The sequence below is a fragment of the Dermacentor albipictus genome, unplaced genomic scaffold (genome assembly GCF_038994185.2).
Source record: "Dermacentor albipictus isolate Rhodes 1998 colony unplaced genomic scaffold, USDA_Dalb.pri_finalv2 scaffold_19, whole genome shotgun sequence".
Lineage (NCBI taxonomy): Eukaryota > Metazoa > Arthropoda > Arachnida > Ixodida > Ixodidae > Dermacentor > Dermacentor albipictus.
The window spans coordinates 4,102,789-4,117,572 of NW_027225573.1; the positions used below are offsets into that span (position 1 = coordinate 4,102,789).

The 14,784-nt window shown below is 46.7% G+C and overlaps 1 protein-coding gene across 3 annotated transcripts in view; it reads right to left on the bottom strand.

Moving 5' to 3' along the window:
* The window catches only part of LOC139052201 (usherin-like), a 165,868-nt gene that overhangs the window by 88,899 nt on the left and 62,185 nt on the right, over positions 1 to 14,784 (bottom strand). The window contains exons 5-6 of one of the 3 annotated variants that reach the window (XM_070529284.1): positions 9,975 to 10,060; positions 852 to 872 (exon numbers count right to left, since the gene is read on the bottom strand). In XM_070529284.1, the coding sequence (XP_070385385.1) occupies positions 852 to 872; positions 9,975 to 10,060 (107 nt within the window). Of the gene's footprint in view, positions 1 to 851; positions 873 to 9,974; positions 10,064 to 14,784 lie in introns of all 3 variants that reach the window. The other 2 variants (XM_070529283.1, XM_070529282.1) reach the window with 2 other exon arrangements.

The following is a 14,784-nucleotide window of genomic DNA, read 5'->3' on the forward strand; positions in this document are numbered from 1 at the left end:
AATTTTTTTACTTGAATTTTATACGGAACCTCACGGTGAGGACGATGGTGGAATTTCCCCTGTAGGGTCCATATAATTGCCATCGCCATAAAAGCGAGCGAGCGCATCTTCTAGCTGACGGTGCAGAGAGAAGTTACGGGACGCCCCCCGTTCACCGCCGAAATTCGTCGCCAGGCTCTCGTCATATTTGGTGGCCCGTTTCTGCGAGGTCAAGCACGTCATGGGTTGTGATTCAACATGTTATAATGCTGAATAAAGCTCCGCTTTCTCTGCAAGGTCAACCATGGCGGCTGAGGGACGCCTGCATCACTCATATATGCAGCGCGTCTCTCGTCCTAATGCGCAATTTTGCCTTGCTGGCTCATAAAAGCTTCGCGTACACGAATTCCCATTGTGCATGGTATCTGCATAAGCTTTTTTATTAGTATTAGTGTAGCGGCTAACAGGCACTTGTGCAAGCCTGTGAAGGTGCCAATGGGAAGCGGGACGAGCACCCTTGTGGTAGCCGCGAACCGACCGCGGGTCGGTAGCGGAAATTCTGCGCGCCGGACCTCGGCCGCAGCCGCCCCTAGTTTGGGGAACTTTGCGCTTGCACGTTTACGCCTGCCACTGCCCATGGTCAACTACAAACCGTATTGATGCCAAACAAATGCTCGTGTTATTCTTAAGCGCCCCCTTTCCTTCCTACACGAACTTACGAATGCGAGGACTGTGTGCCATGGCAAGAACAAGGGTAACATGGCAGCCTGAATCATACTTGTCTCCTACAGCACTTTTGGCGCTTCATATGGCACTATTAACGACGTTGACATGTTGCGCCACGTAGTGCAGAAACGCACAAAAAGACTTACCGAATCGATATACAGTGTCAGCTGAAAAATAGAGAAATGAACAAATGTTAGATCGGCCCAATGATAATTGTATGGAGAGGTTAAATACAAGGTGTTTCAGCGAGTACTTTCAAAATATTTTAAAGGCTGCCTGTGGCAGATAGGGTAAATTCTAGTTTGTGAGCCGGTCTACTCGAAGCGGTGGGCACTACATTCACCAATAATTGAAATTCAAAATCGACTAATTAACAAGAACTCACTAGTTAACGTTTTAGCTAAATATCATATGACTTATATATTGCAATTTACAAATTCTATCAGGGGACTTCGCAAGGGGGATCCACTCTGAACGAATTCTCTGGACGACACCAGCTTCGAGATATAAATTCCCGAACTTTGCGGAGAAATGCACGGGCACTCGTTACTTGTGTGCGTCAGTGCATAAAACGACGTCCTGTTAACAAATTATCTGGAACGTCAATGCATTTCTCCACAAAGTTCGAGAATTTATATCTCGAAACTGGTGTCACCTTGAATATTCGTTCCAAGTGGATCCGCCTTGCCAACACCAAGCCTAGAATTTGAAAATTGCAATATGGGCCATAGTGTAGTTAGTTAGAAACTTAATTAGTGAATTTTTATTAATTAGTTGAAAATGCATCTCAATTTTATGTACAAGTATTGTCCGCCGCTTCGAGTAGACCAGCTCATGAACTAGAATAGTGATGTCTGCCACAGACAACTGTTAAAAAATTTTCGCAAGTGTTCGCTGAAACACCCTGTATATAGGCATATCTTTCTGCTATAAAACAACAAAAACGCGCACATTCAAAGAAAAAGCAAAAGCAATCGCCACGTCAAAGAAATGCTAAGGACTCATGCTGGGTGTTCTTGCAGCACTGCTTCATTATAACCCCGTACATTTAGAGATGGCGCGCGAATTATTATTCTGTCCGAAACTGAAGATATTGCTGCATTTCACGAAGACTGCCCAGTGCGGGAGTGAGGCGAAAAATACATTTACGCGATTGCTGCAGCGAGCGATTCTGTCTAATTCGTGTTACACCTTAGTTGCAGTTATGCAGTGCGAAACAAATGGCGCTGTCGTATTCCTGAACAAACCGTCGGTGAAATAATTTTACATGCAGACCAAAATGAAGTACCGAATGCAAGCTAGGGGTTATTAAAGGTTAAGTAATCTAATTTGAGGGCACAATTACGTGGTTTATGCAAGTTTGAGGTTATAAACACGAATAATTTCGAAGATTTGACTCATATAGAGGCAAAGTGTGATGACCACGAAATAATTTCAGGAAGGTGAAGACAACATTATTTGCACCGCTAATCATGAAGAGCGACATGAATATTTTATTCTTACGAAAATGTATAATCATTTTACTTGCGTCGAATACAGGTGACTAGTAACCTTTCAGCATCATTCCCAAAATATTGCAACAAAGTCATTAACAAGCCATAGCTCCTACTGGAGGATTGGTAACCATCGGTACAATTCTATGGCGCATAATATTGACACGCGCACTTATCCTTTTCTCGGGGACTGCATTGCATCCGCTAAAAACTTAAAGTTATCGCTCAGTGCAAGACACGCCTGTAGGATTGGAACTTACTGAAATGTTATCGATGTTTCAATGCGTTGCATGTTGTCACCGAAGTTTGTGTAATCTGATTGCAGGCGCCACGCGAATTGTTTAGTACTTTTCGGAAGACACGCGGGTACCAGCGATTACTCTGGAAACTCCGATGACTCATGTACAAAAGCCGACGCGCTTGACTGGCAGGTCTGATTTCGACGCTCCCCGTCTGTATTCGCCGCTATTGTGCTTCGAGTGTAACCTCTTTTTGTGAGCACAGGTTCGCCTATTAAAATATCTCAGTGCCTTTTCACACTGTGAAGAAGGATGACCAGCGAAGCTGTGTATGTGGGCCACTTAAAGGCGAACTGCACCTCCGCGACGGGTCGGCCCGGCATCACACTATCTTCTGGATCAGCCCACGTACTGGGAATGCTTAACACTTGCTTCACCTACGCCGCGGATCGGCCCAGCATTGCACTATTTTAGAGATCGGCCACCGCACGGGGAGTGCTTAACGCCTGCATCACCACCGCCGCGGGTCAGCCCGGCATTGCATTATCTCCGGGATCGGCCCAGGTATGGGGAGCTTTTTTTGCTTACCACAACGACACAAAAATTTCCTTGGGCGGTAAGGCATACAGATTGTCTGTAAACGTTAAGCTATTCACAGTTTCGCTGCTGTGTTTTTCACCGTCACTACTACATGACAATATGCAGCCATATATGCAGCTAATACGCAGCAAACGCATACACATTCGTGAACAGGAAGATATGATGTTTTGCATTAGGGTGCTGTGGGTTAATGTGCTCAGAATGTTGGTGCTTCATTATAGAAGACCGCTAGCCTAGAGTAACAGTCTCTTGAAGACATGCTGCGATCGTACTTTTTTCACACAGCATAGCTTACCAATCATGTCAATAATTTCAGCATTCCAAGGATGGATGTATCACAAGAAAACAGTAATATTAACCAGTAGCAAAAAAATTAAAATATATATTCTCTGGTGATAAATATTTTACTAATAGGAAGGGAGGCTGTCCAATCAGAAGATTTGACACGCTACTATAGGTTTATCATATAGCAAGAGTTCAAAGATCGAGAGACAAGAATAAACATATGGTTGATCCCTCTTTCATAGGAATAAGTAGAACACAAAAATGAAACCTGTCTTTGTTTGCTTCATGAAATCGCGATCCGCTGCAGCGAAAGGCGCACGATTTGTGGATCGGCGACCGTGTAGCAGGTTTGCTAGGCGTGCGGCGTCCTGTTGGCGAGTGCCGTCCTGCGGTCGAGTCACTTCGGCGAAGGTAAGAGCATTTTCGTCGGGCTCCGTAGTGCCTTGGGTGGCCAGTTGAGTTGCTACGCCCTCAGCTTCAAGAATGCGAGTGGCGGAGTTCGCAGCGTGCGTCGCGAACGCGCGAAGGCCTTCTGCTTCACCCTGGCGGGTCTCTCGACAGAGCAACGGGACAATCGCCCGTGGTCGTCGTAGCCTTTCTGCGCCGTTAGCGCAGCACTTTTATTAGTTGCTGCCATTGAAAACGAAGCAGTAGGAGGCGTGTAAGCACTGCTGATGCACGTTGAAGCTGCACTCCGTAGGCGACGAGTCGTCACAGGCTAATCGGACGTGAAAGACAAACCATGTGTAGAAACTGCGTCGACACCGCCGCAGAAGGCCCGCACCTCCTACGCCAGGATATATCACGCTGGAGCCTCCGCTGCGTTGAAACTACCGAAGCGCTCACTGTCGGCGCTCGTTAGTGTTATAAGGCAGGACTTCGCTTCACGGCTCCTAGAGTGCGGCGCCATCCCTGTCACGAAAGGTTCATTTTACGCGCTCGCGCCGACGTCCCATACGGTGCAGGAAGCTGATCGCAGACCCCAGCATCGAACACTTTCGTGTTGACAACGCAAACGCATCCTGTCGCACAACCGCAAGGAAAAGGGCAGCAGTGAGCACCATGAAATGAACAAAGTGGACAGTGCATATTTATGGCCCTGTCACTAACGAAAAAGTCGCATCATCGATCACGATAGCAAATTAATGGACAGCTATACGAAGTAAGGATAGTACACGAGGGTTTCAATGTGGGCTTGCTGATAATGCATCTTCAAGGGGTGTACGGTAGCGCGATTAAACGACGGGACAAATGAAGACACGCACTCTTATATCAAACATGCCGACAGCGCTCTGTGTCCCTGTGGGTCTTCTTTTGTCCCGTCCTTTAATCGCGCAACTGTACACCCCTTAAGGACAGTAGTTTTAGAGGCTGTATAAACTTGTAAACATGGGCACACTAAATAAACAAGCACAGGCTCATGCGCACGTATTTATTTATTTATAGTTCCCTCAGGGCCTACATGAAGCATTACAGATGGGAGTGGCCAATAGATACGGATAACTATGAAAAGAAGAAAACACAATAATCAGGTAACAGTCCATAGTCCAATGTGAAAATAACGTAACTTTGAGCGGCACAATATGCATATCATAAAGATAGAGACGATATGTAATACAGACGGGTAATACAGACGAAATATGAATGCGTGGTTTACATAGTGAAAGAGTGAGAAGATTAGCCCATATTGTTAGAAGATAAACCATATTACAAAGTATACTGTTCGTAGAATATAGCATTCTCAGCCGTGCTCTTGCGACAAAAGAACGACAACAAAGTAGGGCAAACAACCACACGGGCATTTCTTGCACCTTTAATGGACCAACACCTGCTAGCCGACTTGATGTCCACAAAACATGCTGATGGGCGCCCGATGAAACGCTGAAGTCCGACTCACGGCGACCGGATAGCGAGCGAATATGTTCGCCCCATACTGGACACCAACGCTTTGTCGTTCGTACGTCCGGTCACGTGAACGGTGGCGCGATGGAACGTGTTCGATCGTATTCGTCCATTATGGTGTAGGCCTCGCGAAATGGTCACGCGAAGCATGGATCAGCGCACGCGATGAACCTCCGCGCCTAAGTGCAAGTGCCTACTTCTTGGCGCGACAGGCCAACCCCGCCGTTAGATGGAACTAGCCGCGCCACACTCGCGAAGGAAGAAGAAGGAAGAAGGAGCATGTGCTTGACTGCGGTACAGCTAGGGAAACGATGGAGCATGTGTTATTAGAATGTTAAGACATCTGCCCAGTCGTGAATTTAGGCACTCTGGCCTCCTTGAAGCCCTTAGATTCAGTGAGAGCGGGGGAAAAGTAAACATGTCGGCAGTAGAGATAAGTAAGAGGCGAGTGGAAGATTGGTGGAAGAAAAGTAGGGAAACGACCGAAAATGGAGACGTACTAAAGCAAAGTTTGCGATAGGGGTTAGGAAATGTGGTTGTGGGAGTTCATAATGGTTTTTTTTTCTTTTTTAACTTGGGTAGGACACTAGGAAGTATAATTGCAAAAGCTTGGTGGCGCGACCCATCGCCCCGTTCCAATGGGGACTCTCATAACATTCATCGATCCATCGCGCAATCTCTCGTAATGCGCTGGAACCCGAACGACCACCGCCGGAACGAAGGTATGCGGAGAAGCCGAATTACAGGAGACGCGAGACATGCGGGGAAAACAACATATCAGCGGACGCGTGAGAGTCGCGCCTCCCCAAATCGTTGCTATCCACAAAAGGTGCCGATGGGCCCGCGACAAATCGAAGAAGTCCGACTCGCTGGGACAGGACAGCGCGCGAATATGTTCGCCCCATTCTTTACACCAATGTCTGGCCGCTCGCCTTTATGGTCATGCGAACGGTTGCGCGTTCGAACGATCGTGTTCATCCATTGGGCGTCCTGCTCCTAGGCCACGCAAGACGGTCTCGCTGAAACATGGATCGGCGCATGCGCGAAACGTCCGCGCCACTTGCCGAACCCGAGCCGAGTAGGATGTTATCATTCACCTGTCAGGTTTCAGAAGCATTCAAATGAGCTTCCCGCATGTCAACATTATAGCCCTCTTCTCCGAAACGGCGTCACCCCTTTTCACACGAGCTGACACAAAAGGGTAGACGAAGCTAGACAAACCAAAACGCAAGAAGCCACCCCTCCGCTCACCACAAGCTGACACAAAAAGGTAGACAAAGGGAAAACACACCAAATAGCAAGAAGGCGCCCTCTCACTCTCCACAAGCTGACACAAAAGGGTAAATGAACCAAGACAAACCAAAGGGAAAAACGCGCCCCCTCGCTCTCCACAAGCTGACACAAAAGGGTAGATGAAGCAAAACAAACCAAAGGGCAAGAATGCGCCCACTCGCTTTCCACAAGCTGGCACAAAATGGTAGAAGGACCGAGACAAACCAAAGAGCAAGAAGGCGCTCCCTGAGTCTCCAAAAGCTGACAGAAAACGTTAGGTGAAGCAAAACAAACCAAAGGGCAAGAAGGCGCCCCCCCCCCCACTTTCCACAAGCTGACACAAAAGGTTAGACAAACGCAAAAAAAAACAAAGCGCAAGAAGGCGCCCCCCTCGCTATGCACAAGCTGACACAAAAGGTAGACGAAGCAAGACAAACCAATGGGCAAGGAGGCGGCCCACCCACTCTCAAAAAGCTGACACAAAAGCGTAGACAAAAGCAAGACAATCCAAAGGGAAAGAAGGCACCCCTTCGCTTTCTACAAGCTGACACAAAAGGGGACATGAACCAAGACTAACCAAAGGGCAAGAAGGTGCCCCCTCGCTCTCCACAAGCTGACACAACAGGAGAGATGAACCAAGACAAACCGAAGCGCAAGAAGGCGCCCCCCCCCCGCTCTGCACAAGCAGTCACAAAAGGGTAGAGAAAAGAAAGAAACCAAAGCGCGAGAAACCGCCCCCCTAGCTGTGCACAAGCTGACACAAAAGGTAGACGAAGCAAGAAAAACCAAAAGGCATGGAGATGCCCCCCGCTCTCTACAAGCTGACACAAAAGGGTAGACAAAATCAAGACAATCCAAAGGCAAGAAGGCGCCCCCTCGCTCTCCACAAGCTGGCACAAAAGGGTAGATGAATCAAGACAAACCGAAGGACAAGAAGGCGCCCCCTGTTCTCTACAAGCTGACACAAAAGGGTAGACAAAAGCAAGACAATCCAAAGAGCAAGAAGGCGCCCCTCCTTCTCTACAAGCTGACATAAAAGGGTAGCTGAAGCAAGACAAACCAAAGGGCAAGAAGGCGCGCCCTCGCTCTCCACAATCTGACACAAAAGGGTAGATGAACCAAGACAAACCAAAGGGTAAGAAGGTGCCCCCTCGGTCTCTACAAGCTGTCACAAAAAGGTAGATGAACCAAGACTAAACCAAAGGGCAATACGCCGCCTCCTCGCTCTCTACAAGCTGACACACAAAGGTAGATGAACCAAGACAAACCAAAGGGCGAGAAAGTGCCACCCCCCCACTCTCCACATGCTGACACAAAAGGGTAGTTGAAGCAAGACAAGCCAAAGTGCAAAAAGGCGACTCCTCGCTCTCTACAAGCTGACACAAAAATGTACATGAACCAAGACAAACCAATGGCAAGAAGGCGCGCCCACGCTCTCTTCAAGCTGACAGAAAAGGGTAGTCGAAGCAAGACACACCAAAGGACAAGGAGGCACCCCCCTCCCCGCTCTCTAAAAGCTGACACAAAAGTGTAGACAAAAGCAAGACAATCCAAAGGGCAACAAGGCGCCCCTTCGTTCTGCACAACTGACACAAAAAGGTAGATGAACCAAGACAATCCAAAGGGCAAGAAGGCGCCGCTTCTCTCTACAAGCCAACACAAAAGGGTAGTTGAAGCAAGACAAACCAAAGGGCACAAAGGCGCCCGTCACTCTGCACAAGCTGACACAAAAGGGTAGTCGCAGCGAGACAAACCAAAGGGCAAGAAGGCGCCCCTCGCTCTCCACAAGCTGACACAACACGGTAGTCGAAGGAAGACAAAGCAAAGGGCAAGAAGGCGCCGCCTCGCTCTCCACAAGCTGGCACAAAAGGGTAGATGAACCAAGACAAACCAAAAGGCAGGAAGGCGTCCCCTCGCTGTCCACAAGCTGACACAAAAGGGGAGACGTAAGGTGTAGCGGGGGGATCAAAGCTGGATGCAGGGCGGCCCGTGGATTGGGCACGCGCCGGCCTCGTCGAGCCCTAACCTACGGACCAGTCCAGGTTCTAGCCTTGGTGTCCCTGTAGCTGTTTTGGTATCCTAAAGGGGCCGCCAATAACGCGAAATAATGACACGTTGTTTCAATTAGTGAAAAACACGCTTGAATGAATATAGTTACGTCCAGCCGCCGGCTTGCGACGCTAAGTTCTGCAATACCGCTCCCCGCGACTTCTGTCGGCACGCCTAGGGGCAAATGCACACAACACGCGCTACGAAATTCCCCCGTTGTGCCTAGGCAGATTCATAGATTCAAGGAGCATAAGTCCTCACAGACCCGCCGTGGTTGCTTAGTGGCTATCGTGTTGGGCTGCTAAGTACGTGGTTGCAGGATCGAATCCCGGCCACGGTGGCCGCGTTACGATGGGGGCGCAATGCGATAACACCTATGTACTTAGATTTAGGTGCACGCTAAAGAGCCCCAGGTGGTCCGAATTTCCGGAGTCCCCTACTGCGTCCCCTTCCTTTCTCGTACCCGCTCTCACTCGCGCATGCGCGCACACGTCCGGCGCCTCCGCAAGTGGCATGCTCCGCTGTACCCACTAGCAATTGTAAGTACACGCCCGGGCCGCCGGAGTAGAACGTGTCCTCCTCCCTTCCCTCCCTTGAGAGACTTGCGCACGACCGAGGACCGGTGCACTTCTTCCCCGCTTTCTGCCGTTCCTTGTTGCGCGATATTGAGCCATGATCGCCGGCTCATCCTAACATGGTTACCCTTGCACATACAGAGTACGGCTCTTAGGGACGATTTTGTCGCCCTTGGACTTTATACGTAACCTCCCAGCAACAGCGATGGTGACGCCGACCACAGAAATGCGCCTGGAGTATCCATATAATTTCTGTCGCACTGCGATGTCATGCATGTCTATCCTTTTGGCTGCATGACGGAGATGCATAACATTTTGTCATTTCGGAGTTTTGCGCGAATGGATGCATCGGCTGTCTGCTCTTTTCTCTCGTGCTATTGATGTTTGTAAACAATAAACTTGTAGCAACATGCCAAACCCATTGCTCGGCTACCCTACCCACCTATCATTAAAGTTTGCCTCGCCAGCGCGCACGTATTTCCGTTACTGGTTGATATAAAGGTTTGCTTGTAGTGAATTAATTGAATACGTAAATTATCTGCATGCTGGATGGGCTATGCACGCGAATAAAGTTTGGTGGCGCAGCATGTTCAAATGACAATGCCTCTATGCTAGTGGTCTGGCATAATGCAGCACCAACATTCTGAGCACACTCGCTCATAGGACCCAAATGCGCAATATCAGATCATTTTCTTCACTAGTGCATGTGAAAAATGCGAATAAAAGCTGAGTGTGGCCTTATACACTTGGCTCACGCCGAGCGCTGATGCAATAGTTACTCGAACATTTTTTTCTCAATGTAGAAAGTAATGGCACGCTTGCTGGAAAGACCCAGAAGCAAAGGATTTACTTACTCGAAACGTGTCCACCCGATCCGAAGCGCGCCAAGAGATAACTGCTCTTGTAGAGTCAGCAGCGTACGCCGACACTTCCCATGAACCTGCTGTGTGTAAAAAAAAAAAATTCTTTTGTAAGTTTGAAACCGCATTATTTGTTAAGACGAGCTTCCGATTGTCACTTGTGAAGTTTACTTTATATGTTCACTTTACCTAAATAATGCCGGTATTGCATATATATATCGATGCTGTGAGCCTCGATACTGTCCAGACAGGAGTTGTGTTTGAGAGGGAAAAAGAGAAATAAAATCGGATAATTTTAGTTAGGTTCGCAGAGAGCTGCGTAAAGACGCAAATGAAGTAAATATTGTGATACATTGCTGCAACAAAATAACAAAAGTACTTGAGCCATGGACATGCGCAAACTACGCAAAAAAATTTAATGCGAAAGGCCAAGTGGGTTATAAAGAACGTGAAATTCACATAATTTATTAACCACAATGAATCAAGGAAATGAATACAAAAGAGCACAGTATGCTGTAAAATAATTTACACCCTAAAAAGGGAAAAAGGGTGTAAATGTGTCTATAACTCACACCCTTAGGGGGTTATCTATATAAAGGACACCCTAAGGATGTGAGCTATAGACACATTTACACCCTTTTTCAGTTTTTAGGGTGTAAATTATTTTACAGTGCTAGCCAAGTACGAATGCCTGAGTAACTTTGTCTATTAATGGACTTCGCTAAGTTGTGCCTGACAAAGACATAGGCTTGGCTTGAGTGGAAATGCCGGGTAGAAGAAGCAGTAGTGGAAGCAGAAATTGTGAAATTACTGACGTTTCATTTTCAAATAAAGCACTTCTGGCACATATTGCTTGGTGTCACCTATTTGAACATACAGCTGACGTTTCGTATGTAAATGAATGAGGCTTCAGCAGAAGGCGCTCATCGTCTAAGAGATGACTCAGTTCAAATTTTACTTTCGAATGCGACAAGGCATCGAATGCACCTCTAAATTATAAATATACAGGATATTTCGAAAATGCGTTTGAAATGCAGAAAAAGATGGGGAAGATGCAACAGTTAGGTGACTTCCTCGCGATTGCTTTCATTAGAGGGGGAGGGTTATATCTTAAAATGACTCGAGGTAGTAGTAGTTAGAAAAGCAATAGGGAAAATTAGAATTTTGTGGAAGAAAGAGTCAGCCTATCAATCCGAATGCAAGAACTGAGGGCCGCCATCCAACGCGTTTATAACCGCGCCCAGACGGAAAAAAGAAATTGATCACAAGCAATCAAAATTGAACCCGGGACAGTAGGAGAAGCTTGTACTCTGTCAATGTGTTACAAGCGTTCTTTTCGACCGATTCTATTCATTTTATATTATCTGCCGTGCACGGCTGGCCGACCCGGTGATAAGTTGGGCGGTTCTTCACTCGCACCACCGACGAAGCGTGGAAACAAATCGTTATATTATCCCGGCCGTGTTCTGACCCATTAACACTATCTGGATTTATTTCCTTTATTTTACTGTTCTTTCGGTATTTTGTTTCTCTTTCCTTTTTCTCCTATATGAAGGATCGTTTTTTAGTGCGGTTGTTGCAAGGCTGTACCTCGAAGTCTAGCACATGCATGACCGCGAGACCCGCGTCTGTGCGTAAACTTGTCGCAAACGTGTGATTCGCTTTTGTCGCGGATTTGCACAACACGCAACGCACGGCGCGGCCTCCCTGCCGCCAACTTGAGTCGATCCCAAAGGCCACTGGGTCAACTGGACCGACCTCGACCGTTGTCCAATGTCCCATAGCTCGTCGATGGACTAGCTGCCGCTGAGGAAGGATGGGGAAACTGGTGCTCTCTCACTTTTATAAGTAACCAGATGCTTTTATAACTTTTGTAAGTAAAACTAAGTAAAGAAAGTGTTAATAAGTAATACGTTGCTATGGCGACATGACGCACACGCCAAACGACTCAATGTGCTAGAGCTTCCACGTGGGTAGGGATGGTAAGGTTGTTATTCACTCATTCAATGGGAGGCAGGCTGCTATGGTCTAACGGGTAGGCAAGCATCGGGGTACTGGGCTGGGAAACCCTAGTTTGAATCCCGTCATCGGAGATGTACTTTTAATAAGCGACCGCCTGTGTGAAGGGCTCATTTGTGACGCACGTACCCGTCGCACGAACGTGCAAACGTTACAGCTTTTGACTCCCGCTTAGCCTACCCGGTGCGAAAGCTAGGCAGCCCCACCAGACCTCGGGGTAGTAGGCAAATGAAAATTAGCTGTAAAACTTACGCTGCTGATTTCTGCAGCGTAACGAATTGCGGCCAATTTCATCCAGAAAACCAAAGACAAAACAACGAAAGACTGCAACTGTCCCGCCTTTGGGAGACGGCTGTGACTGTGACGCCTGACCACTGAGCGAGCGTAAAGCGAGAGTCCATAACAAGAACCAATGTCGCTCACTTTATGCTGACGCAAACAGTGGCGTCACTTACAGGCGTCTGCTAAGATCGCGGCAATGGCGCTCACTCCAGACTCGTTCGCATATAAAAGAATATTTCAGCCCATCCTGATACTGAAAGTACCATTAACAAAGGCGGCCGGCCAATGGAAAGGACCACTTACGAACGAAAAGCCTTCCGAATTCAGCCGCAGTTTCGGTTTTCTTGGTGAAATCGGTCGCAATTCATCACGCTGCAGAAGCCAGCAGTGTGAGTTTTTAGCATGCTTGAAAGCTGTTATGAAGGGATCGAACGAAGGGCTTGAGGTCTTGCATTAGTCGTCCGTCTTGCTTTGTTAAAGTGTTAGTTTGTCTAATTTTGCTAATGTGTTATCTAAGTACCACCCAAAGTTATTTTAACATGTATTCCTTTGTGTTGACGCTAATCAAGAAAAAAATCATTTAATTATCGCGTCTTTCCTATATTTAAGGAACTTTCAGCGACCCCATTTTCAGAAACACATAGCATTTCTATCTGTACTGTAATTGTATTGTTTTGTATTTGTATTCGAGTATGGCCGAAAACTAGGTGGGGTGATGAAATTTGGAAACTTTAAGGCGAAACTTGGAATGAGAAAACGCAAGAGAGGGGTAATTAGAAATCACAGGGGGAGGCCTTCGTCTTGGGTGGCAGTGGACATAAATATACGCTGATGATCATGATGATCATTGCACTTCCATGTGTTTGTCACCCGATGCTTCGACCGGAACCTGTAAGGTTTGCTAAATAAATCAGTAAAATATATATGATGAACTTTAGCAGTATTGCCAAGGAGCTTCAACATATTTTCATTCAAGTGTATTATAGCTTGGCCACTGCAGACAAAACGCCCCTGAACCTGTGCCGGCTTTCTGAGTAATTCTAAGGAAGTTAACTGTAAGGAGCGGATGTGCTCGATTACCTTCCTTAGAGTGCTCAACTGGATGCGGGTCTTTAAAGCTGTCGCCCCATATAGATTGCAAGCGTCCCTTCAAAAATAATGGAGCACATAATTTATTCACACATTACGAATTCACACATCTGTAATTTTTTTACAATCCTGCCAACATGGATTTCTAAAAGATCGCTCATGATCTACCCAACCAGCCCTGTTCATTAACGATATCAGCTCTAGCCTATACGTTAACGTGCCCGTCGACGCACTCTTTTTAGATTTTGATAAAGCTTTTGACAAAGTTGCTTACCAACGCCTTCTACTTAAACTCTCGCACTTAAACTTTAACACCCTTGTCCTTAACTGATTGCGTGACTTCCTTACTAATCGTCAAGAGTTTGTGTGTGCTAACAACCGCGCGTCTCGTAACGTAATGGTTGTCTCGGGTACCTTTCCGGGTCCTTTGCTTTTCCTAATTTATATAAATGATCTTCCCAATAATATCTCCTCTAAGATTTGTTTATTCGCCGACGACTGTGTTATCTACCGCAGCATCAGCAACAATGTTGACTCTACTAAGCTCCAAAATGTTCTGCACCATGCCGAAAAATTGTGTGATATGTGGTTGATGTGCCTCAACAGAAAGAAAACTGCATTCATACCCTACCATCGTCGGTCGTCGTATTCCACAACTTGTTACACAATTTAAGGTACCCAAATATCTTCCCTACACTCATATAGATGTCTTGGCATCTGTCTATCTGGTCACCTTACATGTTCGTCTCACATAATTAACATCACAAACGATGCTAACCGCACCCTCGCTTATTTACGTCGGAAGTTGCATCACATGCGCTCCTCTGTGAAAATACTCGCTTACCACACTGGCACAACCTAAAGTCGAGTACGCCAGCGCAGTTTGGGACCCCCATCAGATTACCCTTTCAAACATGTTGGAATTGGTCCAAAATTGCCATGAAATTGAGGTTCATTTATTGATATACTCTCATCTAACTAGTGTCACAGTACTAAAATTCCAGGCCAATCTTCTGTCTTGAATGCCGCTACAAAATTTCGAGGCTTTGTCCTCTTCACAAATTTAATCACTAGTCCCTTAACGCCGCCGTTATTACTCCCGCTCATCGACTGTCATTTTGCATAAGTCACCAAAAAGCCGTTCATACCTGACATGCCCACAACACTGCGCATATGACTTAATTTTTCGTCCAAACGGCAAAAGATTGGCGCCAGTTGCAAGTAGATGCTGTAAAAAATAGCGACCCTGATAAATTTACAGCCGTTCCGGCTAACATTATTAGTGTTATGCATTGCTCGCTCTTTCCAGCTTGTAAGACGCTGCATTGAAAGCTTTTGTATGTATTAATGAAGTGAACTAACATATTTTAATGCGCTAAATATTACTCATGCCTACATTTATTTATTGTACTGC